General features: G+C 41.3%; 1 protein-coding gene across 1 annotated transcript in view; it reads left to right on the top strand.

Moving 5' to 3' along the window:
- The window catches only part of LOC117521373 (receptor-type tyrosine-protein phosphatase N2-like), a 742,548-nt gene that overhangs the window by 12,682 nt on the left and 706,805 nt on the right, over positions 1-23,061 (top strand). Inside the window, exon 2 of the mRNA XM_034182665.1 lies at positions 20,264-20,314. Within this exon, the coding sequence (XP_034038556.1) occupies positions 20,264-20,314 (51 nt within the window). The remainder of the gene's footprint in view (positions 1-20,263; positions 20,315-23,061) is intronic.

Genomic DNA, 23,061 nt, shown 5'->3' with positions numbered 1-23,061 from the left:
TAACCATGAAAATATGCTTTTTTCTTCAGGTAACTGGAACAAGTACTTTTTTCTTAATGTTTTCCTTCATGTATGTTGTGTTTAATAAACATGAACGTATACTTTTTTTCTTCATGTAAGTGGACCAAATACTTTTTTCTTAATGTTTTCCTTCACGTATGCTGTGTTTAATAAACATGAACAATTGCTTTTTTCTCTGTGTGTGACTTTAATGAATGTAATAAAGCACATATTCTAAACCTTATACAGCCTGTGTTCTTTCCTATAATATTGTTGAAAAGGGTAAATTGTTTTTCAAACGAGGTTTTTTGTGAAAAACACTTACTGGTACCTTTTGCTCTAAAAATACCATCTGGCCTGACACCCAGCCACCCTGCCGGGAGTGACGGAGAAGAAACTTTGTTTTTTTCCGCCTTCATCACCTCTGGGCGGCATCTCCGATCAGCGGGTGTCCCGCGCACCATGATGATCGGGTAATATCTTAAAAGAAACACCATTTGGCGTGAGTGATAAGGAGCATTGTTTATTGAAACATCCTTTGGCGTGAGTGATAAGGAGCATTGTTTATTGTTCTTCGGGTTCATCACCTCGGGGCAGCATCTCCGCTCAGCGGGTGCCCCGCCACACACACACACACACACACACACACACACACACACACACACACACACACACACGCGCGCACACACACGCACACACACACACACACACGCACACACACACACGCACACACACAGACACAGCGTCTGCAACAGGTTTTACAGCCGTGGGGTCATGTTTCCGCGAGCAGCTCTATGCGTGGGTATTTGACCGTCTTGCTGCAAAGACTTACAACCGAGAGACGGCTATTTGTACCCCTTCTTTAATTTACGAATTAAAAAACAGAAAAGGAAACGTAATAATTTAAGAATTAAAATATTAAAGGGGCATTAAATAATAGACACTGATTTATGTTTAATTATTTCAGAATTAGTTAATTCTTTAATACATTAAAAAGATCTAGGTATTTTTATCATTCTTTAATTCATGAAATAAAATGACATTAAAATATTAGACCCTGGGTGGGAGGGGAGGTATGGCTTGGAGGCGGTGCTTGGCCGGGGTTAGGGGAGGAGCTTGGGGTGGGGCTAGGGGAGGAGCCAGGGGCGGAACTAGGGGAGGAGCCGGGGGCGGGGCTTAGGGGCGGGACATACTGACGTCATCGACTCTGATTGGATGTGACGTCATAAGGGGCGGGGGCTCGGAGGCGGGACTAGGGGCGGGGCTTAGGGACGGGGCATAATGACGTCATCGATTATGATTGGCTGTGATGTCATAAGGGGCGGGGCTTGGAGGCGGGACTAGGGGAGGGGCTTAGGGGCGGGACATAGTGACGTCATCGATTCTGATTGGCTATGACGTCATAGAGGGGGCGGGGCTTAGTGACGTGGCCGATTTTGATTGGCAGCTGTCACTTTTTTGACGAAAGGTGGGTCAGTTTTCTCTCTCTGGTTCTTACTTTGTTCTGTGCTTTCGTGGACCGTGTGTTGGGTCCGGTTGTGGAAATCAGTGACTGAGGTGCTCTTGTCACTGGGGAAAGGTTTAATAACTAGGGATGGGTATTGATAAGATTTTATCTATCAATTCTGCTTATTGATCCGATTCCTTATCGATTCCCTTATCAATACCTCTTGTGAATTTTGTACTAAAAGTAGGCTTTACAGGTTTTCTATGTATTTCATTGAGTCTTAAAGTAAATAAATATGAAATTGGTCACTGTATCCTTGATCTCTGGACATAAATAAAAATAAACAAACCTGTGTTTTGCTTTGAACCTATTAATTCTGACTGGATTGTATCGTTCTAACTTGACTCAGCAGAGAGCTGCGCAGCGTTTGGAGCTGTGTGAACAGAACGGAGGACGATTCTCGTTTCTTTCTTGCAGCAAGACAGGAGTCCCAGTTAGTAACTTTAATCCACACAAAAGTGACTCACGATTTCACATATTCAGGGATGAAAGTGGTGAAAAACAAAAAAAAGCTGAAACCCAAAATTACCCCCCAACACCACCTGCACGAAAATGTTTGAATTCTAGAAGCTCTGAAATGCAATCTGGGACTATTCCAGACAATCAATTGCAGTGAGTACAGCATCCATTTAGGTGAGAAAAAAACCCAACTTTCCTTATTCAAATTCATTCCAGTAGCATTCTGCTCTTACTAGGATGCAGCAGTTTTCTAGTTTGGCAGATAGTTATGGAGGAAATCACTGAAGAAATGAACACATTGAAAACATGGTTTGACCGAAACAAACTGTCATTAAACTTAAATAAGACAGGGATGAAATGGAGGTGTAAGAGTCACTAGGTGTTCACAGGAAACACTTATTTATTTCTTTATGTCTGTATTTATTTATGTATGTTCATTGTTAGTTGGTTTTATATTTTCTGTTGTGTTTTTATTCAGGTTCTTTTTGTCTCTTTCTCTAAAATTGTATATAATCATTAGATTAGTTATTATTATTATTATTATTGTGCTTGCTATTATTAATATAAACAAAAATAAATTTAAAAAAATATTACAATTTGTAATACATTTGACTCTTTTACAACAACAAACGCTTGACAGTTGCAACTGCTTAATGCTAACTTTAACATTGAAAATGCCATAGACATGCTAACGTGTTAGCATCGGTCCCATTTTTAAGTTATAAAATACATCTATCAACTGTTTCAGAAGCCCATAACAGGTCGGTTTAACATAAAAAAGGTAAATAATACTCACAGCCATATGCTCTTTAGGGTTTTAGCGGCGGAAAGCGAAAGAAAAAAATTAATCAACGAAGCAGTGATCGTAGCACTGCTTCGATCTACGAATCACTGCTTTGATTGGTTCAAGGTTCAAAGCAAAGCTGCGCTGCAGAAAAGTTGATTACAGACCCGCTGCAGGGTCTGTAATCAATGTAAAGAAATGATAATTTTCCTGACAACCACCCCCAAAAACAAGGACCGATAAGGGAATCGTTAAGTAAAAGGTTATTGATGTCGGTTGATCAAATAATTTCTTAACGATACCTGAAAGGAACCGGTTCTCGAAACCCATCCCTATTAATGACCTTGACTTTGTGGATGATGCTCTTATCTTTATGGAATGAATGGATACCCTGATTGAGAAGCTGAGTGACGATTCAGAGTGTCTGAGTTTGTGCTTGTCCTGGATCAAAATTAAGATCCAGGCTTTCGCTGACTTACTGGACTTGGTCAGGTTGATTATGTAGAGACATTCACTTTGTTTGCAGTCCCATTCATGTCTCTGAGTCTTCAGCCTTTGAGATTGAGAGACTCGAGGGAAGAGCTTATGGAGTCATCAAGTCTCTGGACAGACATGTTTGTAGACGTCAGTATGTTTGCAGGAGAGCAAAGGTCCAAGTTTTTTGGGCCCTGTGGTGCTTCCTGTCTCACTGTGTGGTTGTAAGAGGTGGACTCTAACCAGTAGACTAAGGCAAGACCTGGTGGTCTTTGGATTCAGGTGTCTTTGGGGGTTCCCTGGATCCCACTGGAAAGTCTGTGTCAAATGATTGGTTATTTCATAAGACTCAAATGAGATGTACCGCACGTATTGTGAGGGAACCTCAGATACGACATTTTGGTCACGTGGCTCGTTTCTCTAGTCGTGATCCAGCACACAGGCGCCTCGTCGTTGAGGACTTCAGCAGGGACACACCCACATTTCACCCGCCTGCAGCAGGTAAATGATTGCTTTCAGGGGTTGGGGATGGGCCGAGGCAATGAAGTCAAGTCATCGCCCACCTGTATAAATAGCAGTACGCTGTAATCCAGTAATTTTCAGAAAATTTTCATCTCTATATCACTGATAGTTTTATTTCGGTCCATTCATGTTTTTTTTTTTGGAATAAGCAGCAGACGCACAGGGGCACTGTTGTCCTAACAGAGCCTGAATGCAGTGAGCGTGTGGAAAACCCTTTGTGATCATCTGCAGGAAACCTGAGAGTAGGGATGGGTATCGAGAACCGGTTCCTTTCGGGTATCGTTAAGAAATGTTTCGATCCACCGACATCAATAACCTTTTTGCTTAACAATTCCCTTAACGGTCCTTCAGAGTGGCCGTTGTTTTTGGGGGTGTTTGTCAGGAAAATGATCATTTCTCTACATTGATTACAGACCCTGCAGCGGGTCTGTAATCAATTTTTCTACAGCGCGGCTTTGCTTTGAACCTTGAACCAATCGAAGCAGTGATTCGCAGATCAAAGCAGTGCTTCGATCATTGCTTCGTTGATTCATTTTTTCTTTCGCTTTATCTTAATTTTCCCCTGCTAAAACCCTAAAGAGCATATGGCTCTTATTATTATATATATTATATTTATAATATATAAGTAGCTGCAGCTGTCAGCACGTTTGGGTGCATTGTTTTCTGTATAATATGCATTTGTTGTCGTAAAAGAGTCAAATGTATTACAAATTGTAAAAGTAAGTCCCTTCGGCTGCTCCCTTGTTTGTACTCGGGGTCGCCACAGCAAATCCAAGGTGGCTCTGCATGTTGAATTGGCACAGGTTTTATGCCGGATGCCATTCCTGACGCAACTCCACATTACATGGAGAAATGTGGCAGGGGTGGGATTTGAACCCGGAACCCTCTGCACTGAAACCAAGCACATTAACCACTTGATCACCACCCCTGCTAAATGTATTACAGATTGTAATATTTTTTAAATTTATTTTTGTTTATATATTAATAACAATAGCAACCACAACAATAATAGTAATAATAACTGATCTAATGATTATATACAATTTTAGAGAAAGAGACAAAAAGAACCTGAATAAAAACACAACAGAAAATATAAAACCAACTAACAACGAACATACATAAATAAATACATACATACATACATACAGAAATAAGTGTTTCCTGTGAACACCTAGTGACTCTTCCACCTCCATTTCATCCCTGTCTTATTTAAGTTTAATGACAGTTTGTTTCGGTCAAACCATATTTTCAGTGTGTTCATTTCTTCAGTGATTTCCTCCAGAACTATCTGCCAAGTTAGAAAACTGCTGCATCCTAGTAAGAGCAGAATACTACTGGAATGAATCTGAATAAGGATAGTTGTTTTTTTTTTCTCACCTAAATGGATGCTGCACTCACTGCAGTTGTCTGGAATAGTCCCAGATTGCATTTCAGAGCTTCTACAATTCAAACATATTCGTGCACGTGGTGTTGGGGGGTAATTTTGGGTTTCAGCTTTTTTTTTTTTTTTTTTCACCACTTTCATCCCTGAATATGTGAAATCGTGAGTCACTTTTGTGTGGATTAAATTCACTAACTGGGACTCCTGTCTTGTTGCAAGAAAGAAACAAGAATTGTCCTCCGTTCTGTTCACACAGCTCCAAACGCTGTGTGGCTCACTGCCGAGTCAAGTTAGAACGATAGAATCCAGTCGGAATGAATAAATTCAAAGTGAAACACCATTTTGTTTATTTTATTTATGTCCAGAGATCAAGGATACAGTGACCAATTTCACATTTATTTACTTTAAGACTCAATGAAATACATAGAAACCTGTAAAGCCTACTTTTAGTTCAAAATTCACAAGAGGTATCGATAAGGCAATCGATAAGGAATCGGATCGATAAGCAGAATCAATAGTGGCATCGATATCGATTAAAATCTTATCAATACCCATCCCTACCTCAGCGCAAGTTCGCATGTAGACGGACTAAAAATAACACCACAATAACAGAGAATGCTTTTAAAACGCTGCCTTTTCTCTCTTGTTATCAGCTCCCTGTATATACACACACACACACACACACAGTGATAACACTGTATCAACAAAGACGAGGTCAAAGGTCAGTTATTTAGTATAACGTGGTCACAAGCGTATTGTGATTATAGTGAGAGTGACAAACTGAAATGGAGACGATCGCAGTCAACCAGATTCTTCGAGTTGGACTCATTTTTATTGTCATTCAGTAAAAAAAAAACATCCCAGATGTTGTCACAAAATGAAATATTGATGCACTACACAAATAAATAAAAACACAGAGTAAAAGCGCAGAATAAAAGTCCAAGGTGTGTGATAGCGTTAAATAGGGTGTGAGGAAAAAACCTATCTAATGGTCTCTGTATCTGTGTATAAACAACATACAATAAATAAATAAAGGACACAGGATATTGTACATATGAAGATGTTACAAGGATAAAGTTGCTACCAGATGCTACAGTGTATTCTATGTCCTACATTCTATATTGCAAAGTTCTTTCTATCGATTTGTATTTAACTGTGTTACGGCGATTGGGTAAAAGCTGTCCCTGAATCTGCGTGTTTTGCACCTCAGGTTACAGTACCGCCTACCTGAGCGCAGGAGGGAAAACAGTTTGTTAAAAGGATGTGAAGTGTCCCTGATTATCCTTCTTGCCCTGGACAAGCAACACTGTTCTGCCAGTTTGTCAATGGTTGGCAGCCTGGCCCTAATAATCTTCTCTGCTGCCTCACAGCGCTTCCCAGTGCCTTCCTGTTTTAACACTGCTACTTTCATGCCACAGAGAGATGCTGGTGGTTAGTACACTCTCTATTGTTACTCTATAGAAGGAGGTGAGGACAGCTGGCCTGTTGTTTCCAATGAGGTCAACTTATTTGTACATTCAGAGACATTGTAGTCAAACAGAAGTGGGGAGTTTGTTTACGGGATGTACGTATGTTTTGGCAATCAATGAAAGTATATAATTCACAGTTTTGTTTTTTTTTGTTTTTTACATTTTTTGGTAGTTTAGGAGGACCTGCATCTTATATACCTGTGCAACTTGTATAATGAAAAATTGTGTGTTTATTGTTGTTGTTAATAAACACCAATAATAAAAGTACACAACAATGTTGTTGTTGTCCATTCGGCTACTCCCGTTTTTTGTGTTCGGGGTCGTCACAGCGGATACAGCCAGATCCGCATTGGTAGTTGGCACACGTTTTACACTGGATGCCCTTCCTGACGCAACTCCATTTTTACCTGGAGAAACACACACAGCCACTGGTGTTCCAAAGAGGTCTCATCCAAGTACTAACCAGATTCCGCATTGCTTAGCTTCTGAGATCTGATGGGATCAGGCTTACACAGAGCAGACCGGCTGCAAAAGTACACAACAACAATGTACAAAAATCCCAACTTAAAGAATTTAAACAATCAGTGTGGCTCAACATCCAGTATGTTGTCTGTCACACATTTATTTATGTGGACTTTAAAATTCGTTTTGGCACAAACCACAGGATGAGGGATTCCTGCAAAAATCTTCTGTTCATGTCTCCATCCGCATCCACCTAACAATTTCTTTTACCCAAACTGCATCAAATAACATCCGATATCTTGTCCAGTGTTTGCTTATTTGTCCATCTTGGTTATTTTTGGAACTTAAAAGCTCTTATGTTTAGAGCCCAACCGATATGGATTTTTTGAGGCAGATGCCGATAACGATATTTGGATGAAAAAATGCCAATAATCAGTATATCGACTGATTTGCCGATAGCTGATAAATCAACCAATATTTTTTGTTTAAATGAATATAATGTTCTTTTTTTGGACTCTTAACAAAAAAGGTATGAGCTAAAAGCTGAAGCTTTGTCCTCATATTGATTAACTTTATAACAGAGAAGAATCAAGTTCAAAAAATGCAAAAATGCAATTGGAGCAGTTAGGGGGCTATTCAAACAGGCGAACTAGTAAGATGTCACTCCTGAAAATGATCTTTGCCATATCACGTGAGGTAAATCTGCCCTACGGTTGGATTTTGGAAAACCATGTGACGGAGAACCAATTCCGATTGGACACTCGCATTGCGCACGTCATCACACATCTTCTGGCCGACGGTGGATCAAAAGTCTGTGGAGTTAACTCTTCAGCATAAAAACCCCTAAGTTTTTATCTCATATCATTAAAAAGTTATTTACAATTTAGTAAAGCTTGGTCCCAGCCGTTGTATATGACGGTGTCGGCCCCAGAGGGTTAATCGCGAACAGCAGTAATTCCCAGAACCCTTCCGGACGACCAGTGAATCTGAATGTTTCAACCTCTTAGCAGTAAATGAAAGTTTTTCATGCTAGAAATAAGGTCTACACAATGTGGGCTTAATAAAAAGCGTGACCGAGGCAATGAAGCACATTTGACACATTACTACATAAACTGAGTTAATCAAACTGAGTTGAACTGAAACGGGAGAAATGTGGGGTGAATGTAATCACAAAGTTATTACAAACAACATCCTTATAAACTTGTATGCTTTTGTCAGCTGATCAGTGCAGTGTGACGACGAACTATGGGGGCCGGTGATGAACACATTTAAGCAGGGGTGTAAGCAGAGCTCCATCTACTGGACAAACAGTGCAAGGACATTTTACATTGCCGACACAAACATTTCAGTAACTATTCTGTTTTTGAGAAATTATCGGTGTTCTCTCAGCAAAATTTTCGGCCGATAGTGAGTACTTTGAAAAGGGCTTATATCGGCTGATATCGGTCGGGCTCTACTTATGTTAAGTAACAGCACAAAAGCCATTGTGTGCACATGTGTTACACCGAGTTCCTGTCCCTTGTTAAACTTGCCTGTAATTTCTCCTGGTTCTTTATGTAATATACTGCCCCTTACCAAGAACAAAATCATTATATTCCTAAGTTTGAATTTTTTGAAAGTCACGTTTGAAACCAGGCCTAGATCCCCAGGAACGGAGCCCACACACAGACTCCATTTCCTGAAAAAGACACCGAACATTGGTGGGCACAACACTTTAATACAATACAATGTGAGCGTTACAGTAGGTGTGTTTTAGTCTCACAATCTTAATCTTACTGGTTCCCCACAGACAGGGGAAGCTCCACCCCTTGTTTTCGATCAAGTTATTTGATACAAGGTGGAACTTAATTCCTTTGTTTCTGATCAGATAAAACCAGTTCAGACCAGTTGGCATACATACTCAAGCAGGCGACCAAAACTCACCAAAAACAACCGTTTAAGCACAGCAAATAGTTGATAACCAACATGAAATAATAGAATAAGGAATTAACATAGATATTATCTAACATGTCCCCAGTGAAAAATGGAGTTCCACATACAGAAAAAAGTGCAACTTATACTCCGGTGTCGCCGACTGAATAGCCCTCTCTAAAAATCGGTTCGCCTTGCGTTCACTGTGCACGCATCATTTCGGAGCTCAGCAGCATCATTTCTGAGCATCACCAGCAATTCATTGATTATCACGTGGTTTCTGCTTCAAACTGCCTCCAGTCTTCATCTGTCTCAGCGACAGTAGTGAGTTCCGTTTGTCACGGCTTTGCCAGCAGCCACTGAAGTTTCCGGTCTGGATGCTGCACTTTGATTGTTGCGTTGATTGAAATCCCGCCCCTCCCACGTCGGCGGCTCGGTTTTGGTTCATGTCCCTCAGCTTGTTTCACACTCTGCTGACACTCTGAGTGATGAAACTCAAAAGTCCAGAAGTAGCTCATCTTCTATACTGTCCTCATCTCACTGGCTTTTAAACACTTTCAGATGAAGTGGAAATTCTTCAGACCTCTTTTCTTATCATTTGTATGTTTTTTTTTTTTTTTTTTTTGCTCCTTTTCTAAACACTTGGTCCCACTCATATTTTGGCAGCCAATTTTACAGCAAATCTCAGTTAACTTAAATTGAGTTTTCTGTGATGATTGGGTTTATTTGGAGTCACTACAAAATCTTACTCGACCAGAAAATAAATTCTTAAAAAGGTCATTATAGTAAAAATGTAGATTAAAATAAACAAATCTAAATGGGCTGACTGTTAATGTGGCCTCGCGGTCTGAACAGCCCCCCTGCCGTCTGATTGGCTGTCCTGTGCAGCATGCACACGCATCATTTCCGATCAGAAACGTCAGTTAACGTGCAGTGCAGATGATCTATCTGCAGTGGTGTCAAAAGTACACACATTTGTTACTTAAGTAGAAGTATAGATACTGCAGTTTAAAAACACTCTGGTAAAAGTTGAAGTATCAACTTGACCTCTTTACTCAAGTAAAAGTGAAAAAGTATGTGCTCCAAAACCTACTTAAAGTATAAAACTATAAAGTAACCTTTAAAAAAAAAAAGGTAGATGCCACTATATGAATTGAAAGCTTAATTTAAAAACTGATTCGTTCTACATGTGGCCCAAAACCCAAAATTACCCCCAACACCACCTGCACAAAAATGTTTCAATTCTAGAAGCTCTGAAATGCAATCTGGGACTATTCCAGACAATAAACTGCAGTGAGTGCAGCATCCATTTAGTGAGAAAAAAAACAAAACAAAACACAACTTTCCTTATTCAGATTCATTCCAGTAGTATTCTGCTCTTACTAGGATGCAGCAGTTCTCTAGTTTGGCAGATAGTTCTGGAGGAAATCACTGAAGAAATTAACACAATGAAAATATGGTTTGACCGAAACAAACTCATTAAATAAGACAGGGATGAAGTGGAGGTATAAGAATCACTAGGTGTTCACAGGAAACACTCATTTATTTATGTATGTATTTATTTACGTATGTTCATTGTTAGTTGCTTTTATATTTTCTGTTGTGTTTCTATTCAGGTTCTTTTTGCCTCTTTCTCTAGAATTGTATATAATAATCATTAGATTATTAATATATAAACAAAAATAAATTTAAGAAATATTACAATTTGAAAACAAATGCACTCGAACGTGATGACAGCTGCAACTGCATAATGCTAAGTTTTAACATTGAAAATGCCATAGACATGCTAACACGTTAGCATCGCTCCTGTTTTTAAGTTATAAAATACATCCATCAACTGTTTCAGAAGACCATAACAGGTCAGTTTAACATAGAAAAGGTAAATAATACTCTCATAAGTATGCTATTTAGGGTTTTAGCGGGGGAAAATTAAGCGAAAGAAAGAATAAACAAAGCAATGGTCGTAGCATTGCTTCAATCTGCGAACTACTGCTTCGATTGGTTCACGGTTCAAAGCAAAGCCGTGCTGCAGAAAAGTTGATTACAGGCGCACATGACGTGAAATATATATATAAACATTAAACTGAAGCCAAAAGTAACGAGGCTGTTTGTTTTAAAAATGTAAGGAATAGAAAGTACAGATACGTGTGTGAAAATGTAATGAGTAGAAGTCAGAAGTAGGCAGAAAAATAAGTAATGGAGTAAAGTATAGATACCTAAAAAGTGTACTTAAGTACAGTAACGAAGTATTTGTACTTCGTTACTTGACACCTCTGTCTATCTGTTCGCTATGATGGCGAGTGGGCTTTCAGTCCTTTCACGCTGCAATCAACAACGTGCAGGGGGTCGGATCAGACTGTGGCACCATCCACCACAAGCCAAATCCTCCTGTCCAGAGCTGGCTAGCATCTGTCTGGGTCAGAACTTCTAGTTCCTGTGGAATTTCCTTTTTTGTAGCTTCTGAGCAAGGAAGCAACAGCTGGTGCTGAAAAATGAACCCAAGAAGGAAGTGTCAAAGAAGGACGTGTCCTTCATCCCTAGTTGCTCCCGGTGTGTAGTGAGCACCTTGAATGGCATCACCTTGACATCAGTGTGTGAGTGGGTGAATTTGAGGCATTACTGTGAAGCTCTTTGAGCTTCTGATGCAGATGGAAATGCACTAGTTAAGTAACTGTCATTCACCACACCGAGGTTCCCACCCATGCTCCACCGCTTTATCCATTTATGAGTTGCCTGGGAGGTAGGCGGAGTCAGGCACTGCCAAGATGGTGACACTAGGATCCACACCACTTGAGGTTCAGACCTGGTCTTCAGAAAACTTTCGAACAACTTCACGGAGGGTTTGTCTTATTATTGTCTCTTATTGTGAAGGCCTTGTGTCCGTCCATCCATCTGTCTGTCAAATCCCGCTGTCAAAATGCATAGAACACTCACTGCCATCTACTGGATGGGAGTGTGAATAGCGACCAACGTGTGGTCGTTGGTTGCTATTCGCTGTGCTGAATCACACTTCACAAACAGTTTTGCAAATGCTTTTATTGCAAATGAAAAAAATGACATTTACAAATACACGTTGATTTGTAAAAACCAACACACGTTACAGTAACTTGTGTGTTGGTTTTTACAAATAAATAAACCAACCAACCAGTGAAGGAGCCTCATTTCCCATAATGCCTTTTGGCGTGTGTGTCTGTTAATGCTCAAACCTTCAGAACTGGTGCATTACTTAAAGATATGTGCCATATTTTCACTTTGTAAAAATGACAGAGTTGCCGTTAATGTGGATAAACTGTCTGGAATTAGTTTTGTTTATAAATGAAACCATGAGTGAAAAGTGCCTTGCTTTTCATGTCTCCCACCATACATCTGTGCCGTTGCATGTGGAAAATACAACCCCAATTCCAATGAAGTTGGGACGTTGTGTAAAATGTAAATAAAAACAGAATACAATGATTTGCAAATCCTCTTCAACCTATATTCAATTGAATACACCACAAACACAAGATATTTAATGTTCAAACTTATAAACTTTATTGTTTTTGTGCAAATATTTGCTCATTTTGAAATGGATGCCTGCAACATGTTTCAAAAAAGCTGGGACAGTGGTATGTTTACCACTGTGTTACATCATCTTTCCTTCTAACAACACTCAATAAGCATTTGGGAACTGAGGACACAAATTGTTCAAGCTTTGTAGGTGGAATTCTTTCCCATTCTTGCTTCATGTACGACTTCAGTTGTTCAACAGTCCGGGGTCTCCATTGTTGTATTTTGTGCTTCATAATGCGCCACACATTTTCAATGGGTGACAGGTCTGGACTGCAGGCAGGCCAGTCTAGTACCCGCACTCTTTTACTACGAAGCCACGCTGTTGTAACACGTGCAGAATGTGGCTTGGCATTGTCTTGCTGAAATAAGCAGGGATGTCCCTGAAAAAACGTTGCTTGGATGGCAGCATGTGTTGCTCCAAAACCTGGATGGACCTTTCAGTATTGATGGTGCCATCACAGATGTGTAAGTTGCCCATGCCATGGACACTAACACACCCCCATACCATCACAGATGCTGGCTTTTGAACTTTGCGCTGGTAACAATCTGGATGGTCTTTTTCCTCTTTTGTCCGGAGGACACGACGTCCATGATTTCCAAAAACAATTTGAAATGTGGACTCATCAGACCACAGCACACTTTACCAGTTTGTGTCTGTCCATTTCAAATGAGCTCAGGCCCAGAGAAGGTGGTGGCATTTCTGGATGTTGTTGATGTTTTGACGAACTGTGTGAAGTGTTCCTGAGCCCATGTGGTAAGATCCTTTACACACCGATGTTGGTTTTTAATGCAGTGTCGCCTGAGGGATTGAAGGTCACGGGCATTCACTGTTGGTTTTTGGCCTTGCCGCTTACGTGTAGAAAGTTCTCCAGATTCTCTGAAACTTCTGGTTATATTATGGACTGTAGATGATGGAATCCCTAAATTCCTTGCAATTGAACTTTGAGAAACATTGTTCTTAAACTGTTGGACTATTTTTTTCACACATTTGTTCATAAAGTGGTGATCCTTGCCCCATCTTTGCTTGTGAACGGCTGAGCCCTTTGGGGATGCGCCTTTTATATCCAATCATGAAACTCACAATTAGTGTCCTCAGTTCCCAAACGCTTATTGAGTGTTGTTAGAAGGAAAGGTGATGTAACACAGTGGTAAACATAACATAAACTGGCTTCTCAGTAGCTGACGGTGTACTGAGTCAATACCACATGTTAGCAGTTAGCTGTAACTTCCGCTAATGTGATATCGGTTTAGTCTTACAAAAGTTAACTTTTCAGTTATTGAAGCTAAATTTTTCGTTAGCTGTGCCCACTGCTGTTGATCGTGTGCTGCTCTGAAAGTGTTAACGTTTCTGTTGCTGTCGTGAGTTTTGCAGAAAAGCTTCCAAGTTGCTGTAACAAAGTTCGCAGTAAACAAGATTTCTGGTCTGCGTGTTTGTGCCGCTAATGAGGCCGCATTGTGCAGAAAGTCGCTGTGATTATTTAATCTTTTAGCTTCTGCCTTAATATTTATATTTATTTCAATCCATCCCTCTTGCACCCCCTGCATCACTTTTTAAGATTCTGAAGAATCTTTTTTTCAAATTTTATTTGGAACAACAAACGTCCCAGGACCAGACTCGCTCTCTTGTATTTGCCTTATGAACGGGGTGGCTTGAAACTGCCAAATCTTGAGTGGTATTATTGGGCTGCTCAGATAAGAGCAGGGATGTTCTATTTTGAGCAAAAGTCCCCACCTGCTTGGGTTTCAATTGAGAAACATGTGATCAATGTGCAAATCCTAAGAATCGTCTGTTCACATTCGTAGAGCATGGACAGCTGATTTACAGCAGGATATTACGGATGCGGAATGGGCAAAAGCTTCTCGACTCACTCAGACCCAGTCTATCAATGCAAATTCTAAGCTATTACAGTACAAATGGATATGTAGATGGTACATAACACCCGTAAAGCTGAACCGCTTTAACTCTAACATACCGGACACATGCTTGAAATGTAAAGTCCAAAAAGGTACCTTGTTTCACTGTATGTGGGAAGTGTGTGTGTGTGTATATGTATATGTATATATATATATATATATATATATATATATATATATATATATATATATATATATATATATACACACACACAATAAATTAGCACAAGTTCTTCTACACCTGCAAATGAAAAAGGCGTATAAAACTGATTAAAATCTGATCAGCTTTGATGCACCAGATTAATTCCAACAGCATCTTTGTTTCATGAATGTAATGCCCTGTCACCTGCTGAACACTGCCCCCTGCTGGATTGCTAGTGGATGCTGCATGGATGTGTTTTAACTTTGTCTGCCACCTGCTGGGTGTCTCTGGGATTGTTGCAAGAAATAATTTTGTCATCACATGCGCAGTGGAAATTGGGAGCATGTGTGGTTGAAGTTTCATGCAGCTTGAAATGAGCTTGTCTGTCAGTTTTTTATTTCTGAAGCTGAGGTCTGGTTTGGGTTAAGGTCCTAAAAACACTGATGTAAATTTCAGAAACTGTTGTTTTTGTTATGCCCCTCTGTCAGGCTGACAGTAGCTAATTATTACCCTGCTTGACAGCGAAACTGTGACAGCAGGATGTTGCTTTCACTGGTGTGTGTGTGTGTGTGTGTGTTTGAGAGAGAGAGAGACTGTAGGCAGGATAACTCAAAAACGGATGGATGGATTTCCTTCAAATGTAGTGAGAACATTACTTGGATAGATATCTACAGGTGGTTGGATTTCAGAGGAATTTGGTTAAAGGTCATGGAAAACATGACCTCAAGCATATATTGATCAGCAAAATCTGTGATTAATTGGTATGAATAACTCCATAATACGGTCATGTGACATAGTCAAATATCATGACAGACATGTATTTGTACGTGTATATTGATATTGTTGCATGTAGCGTGTGCATCAGTCCCCAGATGACTTTCATTCTTACTTTGGCAGCTGAGAGTTTATGAATGGTGCTTGAATACCATACCATTTTATTTATATAGCACATTTCACAAACATAGTTTCCAAAGTGCTGTACAAAAAAAAAAAAAAAAAAAAAGGACCACGCACTCATGCGGTGTTAAAAGCCAAAGCATAAAAATGGATCTTAAGAGGAGACTTTTAAACACTTTCGTGGGGGCTGTTTGGATGTTAAGGGGCAAATCATTCCACAGCCGAGGGCCCACCACAGAAAAAGCCCTGCCCCACTGGTTTTCAGTCTCGTCACAGGCACCACAAGCCGGAGCTGGCCCTCAGACCTCAAAGCATGGGGAGACTGGTAAATTTGGATGAGGTCCGAGATGTACGCCGGGGCCAGTCCATTCAAAGCTTTAAAAACAAACAAGAAAATCTTAAAATGAACTCTAAACCACATTCACCTGCTTGTCAAATTTTAAATCTTTATCAATAATGACGCCCAGGTTGGTGACAGACTGTTTCACGTACTGTTTAAGAGGGCCCAAGTCCAAGAGGGGGTCAGTATCTCCAAATAAAATGACCTGTTTTACCCTTATTTAGACTTAAAAAGTTGTGGGCCAACCAAGCCTTGACGTCTCCCAAAGAATTCAGAAGAGGTGCCAAAGGGGCAGAAGCAAGTTTTTTGAATGGCAGGTAAATCTGGCAGTCATCTGCATAAAAATGATACTGTAAGCAATGATTTTTGAAAATTTGACTCAGTGGGAGGAGGTAGAGGACGAAAAGAATGGGCACTAGGATTGAACCCTGCGGTACTCCGCCTAGGATGAGGTGAAATCCCCCAATTTGACAGAGCAGCTCCTCCCACCGAGATAAGACCTGAACCACTCCAGGGCGCTCCCCCTAACCCCCACACAGTTTTCCAAATGATTTAAAAGAGTTGTGTGGTCGACTGTGTCAAACGCAGCCGACAAGTCTAAAAGGACTAAAATGGCAGAATCACCAGAATCAGTCACTAAAAACAAGTTATTAAAAACCTTTAAAAGTGCCGACTCTGTACTATGAAGGGCTTTATAACCTGACTGAAAAATAGCAAAAGTGCCATGCGCTTCTAGAAAAAACTGCAGCTGCATAAAAACACGTTTCTCTAAAAATTTAGCCAAGAAAGGCAGTTTGAAATTGGCCTAAAATTACAGACATTCGCAGAATTAAGGCTAGGTTTTTTCAGAAGGGGCTCAATAACAGCCTCTTTACAAAACAGAGGAACAACACCAGACAGCAGACTGCTATTTATAATGTCAAGGACATTAGGACCAATAGTTGTCCAGACTTCTTTAAACAGTCGAGGAGGAACAGGGTCAAAGGGTCAAGTGGACTCGAAACAGGCTTAAGTTCACAGACACTTTAGACAGACATGCAAGAGACACTGGCTCAAAATGACAACAGAGGAGCATAGCATGTCTGGAAAAGGGCTACATGAGACCGTCTGAATATTAGCTCAAATTCTTTCCACTTTCTCAGTAAAAAAGTGCAAAAATGCATTACATGTGACAGGTGTTGATTCTAAACCTGTGGGCTGGGAGGGGTTAAGCACTGCCCCAATGGTTTTAAAAAGAACACGTGGATTATTAACATTATTAAAGACCACCTCAGAAAGAAATTTAATCTATTCATTTTTCACCATGTTCTGATATGTGAGCCAGGTCTCCTTTAAAATATCATAAGAGACTTGCAGTCCATCGTTGTTCCACCTGCGCTCAGCTCTTCTACACACGCGCCTGGCTTCACGCGTCCTGTCATTCAGCCACAGCACCCATTTCATTTTAGGGTGCATGGCTTTAAGTGGGGCTACAGCATTGAGAACGTTGCTGCAGGTAAAAAGAAAGTCTTCCGTTAGTTTCTCCGTATTTCCACTGGCAGTTACTTTCTCCCTCTCAACAACAAAGAGAGAGGAGGAATGAGCCGCTGTTTTATATATGAACCGATGGATTTAATGTTGAGGAATCACTGAGGAGCAATTCATTATTTAACATTATTTATTTATTATGCAAATTTTCAAATCAATTAGGTCTGTGGTTCAGAGATCATGTGAATTTTACTGACATCACCAGGTGTACAGGTGGTCCATAAGACATAACTAGATTATATCAGTCTGCTGCAGGTCTGTTCTTCTGTGTGGAACTGCTGATGTTGAAGTGCCTTTGAGCCAGGACACAGCTTTGAAAGCAGTTTTTATTTTTTTTTTTATGTCTGGGTGCTGCCTGTCTCCTCCTGCAGACTTAAAGAACTTTTAACATCACAAAAATCAAACAGGCTCAGTCTCCAGGTAAATGTGATGTGTGATGGAGTTCAGCTAAACGCCGCCTCCCTTCGATCTCCAGAAGGCGAGACTCACTCAGTAATGAGTAACTGTTGCCATGGTGACAGCATCCCATCGTTTTTCTCGATTTGACTGTTACCGTGGCGTCTCCTGTTCTCTGCTGTGTGAGAGCATTAAGACCAGGAGCCTCATGTACAAAGCGTGCGTACGCACAAAAAAACCTGGCGTACTCCCGTCTCCACGTGTAGATGTATCAAAAGTGACTTGAGCGTGGAATTGTGCGGTGCGTCATGCAAAAATCCTGGCTGGCATATGCACGTTTCTACAGCTATTGTGCCATCGCTGACATGTACATGTGACGCAGGGAACCGTTAATAGTATGAAAACAAGAAGTCATCAGAGTGCTGTGCACATCACAGACACACTCACATGTTTGCAATTATATGGATGGATATAAAAGCATGCGCAAAGTGATGCATAAAATGGCACTAACAGTGGCCTTATTACAGAACCTTGCAAATGGTGCAATCTGACATGAGCATGTATTCAGGGAACACAAAGATTTACTTCCAAATGAGGATAATTGGCTCATAAACTGATTCTGATTACCAAGGCCACTGTGACCGTGGTTGGCCCAGAGCGCAATATGGCGCAGAGTCAGGGGTTGTCTGTGCCCACATAGGTGCTGACCACGCTGGGCGTCCTGACATCAGGGGAATTCCAGCGTGAGCCAGCTGATCGGTCAGGCGTGTGCCAGTCAACCTTGAGCCGAGCCACAATCTTCCATATGTCATCAGATATATTCCAACATTACAGCGCATTTTGCAGCGAGAGCCAGTTTCCCAAATGTAATCGGAGCTACTGACTGCACACATTTTGCTATAATCATGCCGTCAACATGATGAGTTTGTTTCTGTTAATAGGAAACATTTTCATTCCATCAATGTGCATTAGGCTGCACGGTGAGCGATGGGGGGTGCAGCGCGGGCACATTTGGGGATGTGCGCATTCAAATGTTTTAATTGTTATTGTTAATGTCTTTTTTTATTTGTGCTTGATGGTGAGCTGCAGAGCTTCTTAACAGGCTTCCTGTGTTCAGTATTTGTCAATAAACACGTATGTAAATTGTGAACGTCACACTGTCAGCAGAGGCGTGCCTCACCTTTTTAACGTCAGTGTGTGTGCGTGCTGTTCTGCATGTGTGTGTGCGACCTCACACACACACATGCTGTTCTGCATGTGTGTGTGCGACCTCACACACACACACACACGCTCCGTAGCTCCCACGAACATTTTTCCACTTTGGTGATTATTGCCTTTAACAGCGCACTGAATAAACTGTCCCTGCGTGTCTCCACGTCATTTCCAGTCATCTGGAGTATAATTTCTTTCCTGTGTTCATGTTGTCTGATGTGACATTGTGGGGACTTCCTGCTCCAAGGGCCTATTTATATGAAATTGTGTATTTAAATGGGGCGTGGCCAGGGAGGAGTTTGGTTCCATGCTCAATTCCACATTCAGTGGGATGTACAGAGTGTGTGTGAATTCATGCCTACACACACACTTTCATACATCTGAATATAGTTATGCTTATTCCAGATTCAGGGTTTTAGTAGAAAGTCTACGCAGGTCTTTGTACTTGAGGCCCCAGAGGATCCCCGTCCTCATCATGATGTCCTTCTTCAGTGTTGTTATCGTTGCGTGTCTGGTTGTCTCAATGTGTTGTCACACGCGATAAGTGACGCAACCGTCCAATGGAACAGAAGCTGTGAAGTAGTAAAATATGTCTTTATAAGCAAGTTGTGCAATAAACTGATTGTTGTGTATGTAAGTGGCACAGGGTTACATATTAACGCTTGTCTGATTATCTGTTGTCCATGAAGTCATAATTTTCTCAGCATCATTAACGATAAACAACTATATGAAAGAAGCAGTTGTGTTTCTCATGTCTGCATGTCAGAACAACATGTCAGAACAGTCATGACACTGTTCCAATGGACAAGGACACAGAGCCATGCGCTTACAGAACCTGTAACGTCTCTCGGAAGACGGAATTTGGCGAGAATTTTAGCGAACAGTGCGCAACAAAGCACACTGAGGTTTCCACACTTCATCAAGCCACAAAGTCAGGTGCTTCACCAAAAGCTTCATTAAACGAAGCCTCACTTAACAGTTTATTGTAGACTACTGACGCCTAGTGGCCAAATAATGTATAGCACAGTTACTGTGTAATACAAACTGGAGGCCACGGGACAGTTTCAGAGGATGTGCTGCACAGACACCAGAGTGTTTCATATTATCTGAGAATTTGATCATTTCAAATTAGTTGAATGAAATTTATTTTTGATGTGAAATATTGGCATTCACTGGACTCGGCTTCATCACGTCCTTTTACATGTTATTGTAGGAAGTTTTTTCTTTCTGTAGTGTCAGTGAAAGTTGGAATGCTTCATATTCAGTCCTCCCACATCAACCATTAATGAGTTTGTATGTTTGTTTGCCCATTGACAGGTTGCCTGTTTGAGAATGAGCTGTGTGCACCCTATGAGATTTGTGTCAATGGTAAGACACACACACACACTCACTTTTAACTTTTTGTTCTTTCTAGTTTCAACATTGTCATTTTCTCTGCAAACATTTGTGGCACGTAAAGTCCATTAACTCCTGGAAATACTGTTGTCTGACTTTTTCCGATGTAACAAATCCATCTCTGTATCAGGAAGTCTGTTAAAAACAGCATCATGGAAATGTCCACAGCTAACCCTAACCCTCAGAGTGAGAGGAATAAAATACATCAGCTCATGTGTGCGGAGTTGTCCTGCTAACTGGGACGTTAAAAAAGGTGCGACATGTTCTTCACTGCGAAGAGCTTATGGGGTGATGAGGTCAAAGGTCAGAGGTGTTTGGCGCTCTGGTATCCCTGGAGGAGATTGAAGGTCCCAGTCTCCAGGTCCTGGTGCTTCCTGTTTTCCTGTGTGGTGGCAAGACTTGGACTCTAACCTGTGACCTCAGGATTGGATAGATTAGAGCACACCTGGGTATTTTATGGCCCACGGGCTGTATCCGGCTCTTTGGCTGACTCGGACCAGCCCGCAAATACCTGGAAATTAAAGAATATTTACTATTCTATCAGGTTTGTGTTACCGGTGACCTTCATCCACCTCCCAAGCCATTTGTGGCTGCGTGTGCATGTCTTCCGGAGTATAGCGGAACCTGGCACGGAGCGATCGCCCCACGCCATGTAGCCTGGCATGACAGCATCGCGTAATAGCAGAGCCTGGCACAACCGCCCCATGCCACACAGCCTGGCATAGTGCATACCACACAGCTACATAGGCTGCCATGGCGCATCGCATAATAGCAGAGCCTGGCACAGAGCGATTGCCACACAGCCTGGCACGGTGGCATTGTGTAATAGTAGAGCCTGGCACGGAGCGATTGCCCCATGCCACACAGCTTGGCATGGCGCCATCACATAATAGCAGAACCTGGCACGGAGCGATCCCGACACAGCCTGGCATGGCGCATTTGCGTATATGCTACACAGCCTGGCACGGCGGCATTGTGTAATAGTAGAGCCTGGCACGGAGCGATTGCCCCATGCCACACAGCCTGGCATGGCGCCATCACATAATAGCAGAAGCTGGCACGGAGCGATCCCGACACAGCCTGGCATGGCACATTGCGTATATGCTACACAGCCTGGCACGGCGGCATTGTGTAATAGTAGAGCCTGGCACGGAGCGATTGCCCCATGCCACACAGCCTGGCATGGCACCATCACATAATAGCGGAACCTGGCACGGAGCAACCCCGACACAGCCTGGCATGGCGCATTTGCAATATACGCTACACAGCCTGGCACGGCGCAGTTGTGTAATCCATGACACACAGCCTGGCACTGCGCATTCGCGTGATCTATGGGGAACTATCCGTGGGGACAGCGACAGAGATGGTGGACAGGGCCATGGATCCAGCGCCGCAGACTGTTTGGGTTTTATTCCCACTTTCGGTTCCGTGATTGTGAATGTTTCGTTTTCACACTCAAGCGCTCTTGGTGTTCAGGCTTTCATTGATGGGAAAGATGCAGGTTCATTCATCCACCTTTTCCAAGGATTTGTTGACTTTGTGACTTTTTCTCCTTTGTTCTGCTGTCGCCGTGTGACCGGGCCTTTATGACTGGACTAAAACCACATTGCTTTTATTTTTAAGCCTGTTTTTTTTTTTCATTCTGGGAAATGATTAATCCAGTAAATGTGTACCGCTCATGCCACAAAGAGAGAGGTGGATGCTGAATGCCGAATTCTGATGAAGTTTAACAAATCCAGGTCCAGGTCCTCTTTCACTGATGATCATCTGTCGGCTTCACATCTCCACCTCAGACATTCAGCTCTGATACTCTTGTTAAAGATCAACAGACACTAGATTTCTCTCACTGAACAAGAAAAAAGAACTGAAAAACACTTAAATGTGGAAAGTGGTGGAAAATACAAACGTAGTCATGGAAAGACACAATAAGAACAAGTGTACTGGGACACTTCCTTTTTTCTGCACAATTCAGTGACAGTGATATTGTGACTTATTTACTGGTTGACAGTGACAGTTGATGTGATGTCTTTAGAAAACTTCCAACAGTAAGTTTCAGTTTCAACAGTATATTAAACTCAAATGCATTTTGGGGTCAATGTGACTGAAAATGATCACATGAATGTAATGAGTCAGAAATGTTTCACATTTTGTTCACTATTGTCTTGGAAAGTTTGATTGAATAAATTACATTTTTGTGAGGTAAACTCTTTTTTTCATTGCCTAATCAGAACAACAGTTCTTCAAAACAATGCTATTTACTGCTTTTTATATAGGAATGAATTATTATGTGTGCAGACTTGAGTTTAGCCTTTGTCCCCGGCCCTCCACAATATCTTCTGTTTCTCATTTGGCCCTTTGCAAAAAATAATTGCCCACCCCTGGATTAGATAGAACTTTATTGAATCCCTCAACAAAATTGAGGTTCCAGCAGCATTGTATAGCAGCACACATGGTAAGAATAACACAGAGTATCAAAGGTGAAAGTATAAAAGAAAAACAGTTTGCAAATACAAATATAAATAAACAATATAAATACCAGAAATACTGATCAATACTGGCTTACTGGTTAATACTGTTCCTCTCCTTCCTGTCCCCTGTCTTCCTGTTACTCCTCCTCCCCATGAGTGAGGAGTTGTACAGTCTTATGGTCTGAGGGACAAAGGAGTTTTTTAGTCTTTTGGTCCTGCACTTGGGACGGAGCAGTCTGTGGCTGAAGAGGT

The sequence above is a fragment of the Thalassophryne amazonica genome, chromosome 12, assembly GCF_902500255.1.
Source record: "Thalassophryne amazonica chromosome 12, fThaAma1.1, whole genome shotgun sequence".
Classification (NCBI taxonomy): domain Eukaryota; kingdom Metazoa; phylum Chordata; class Actinopteri; order Batrachoidiformes; family Batrachoididae; genus Thalassophryne; species Thalassophryne amazonica.
This window is presented reverse-complemented; position numbering and strand designations above follow the sequence as displayed.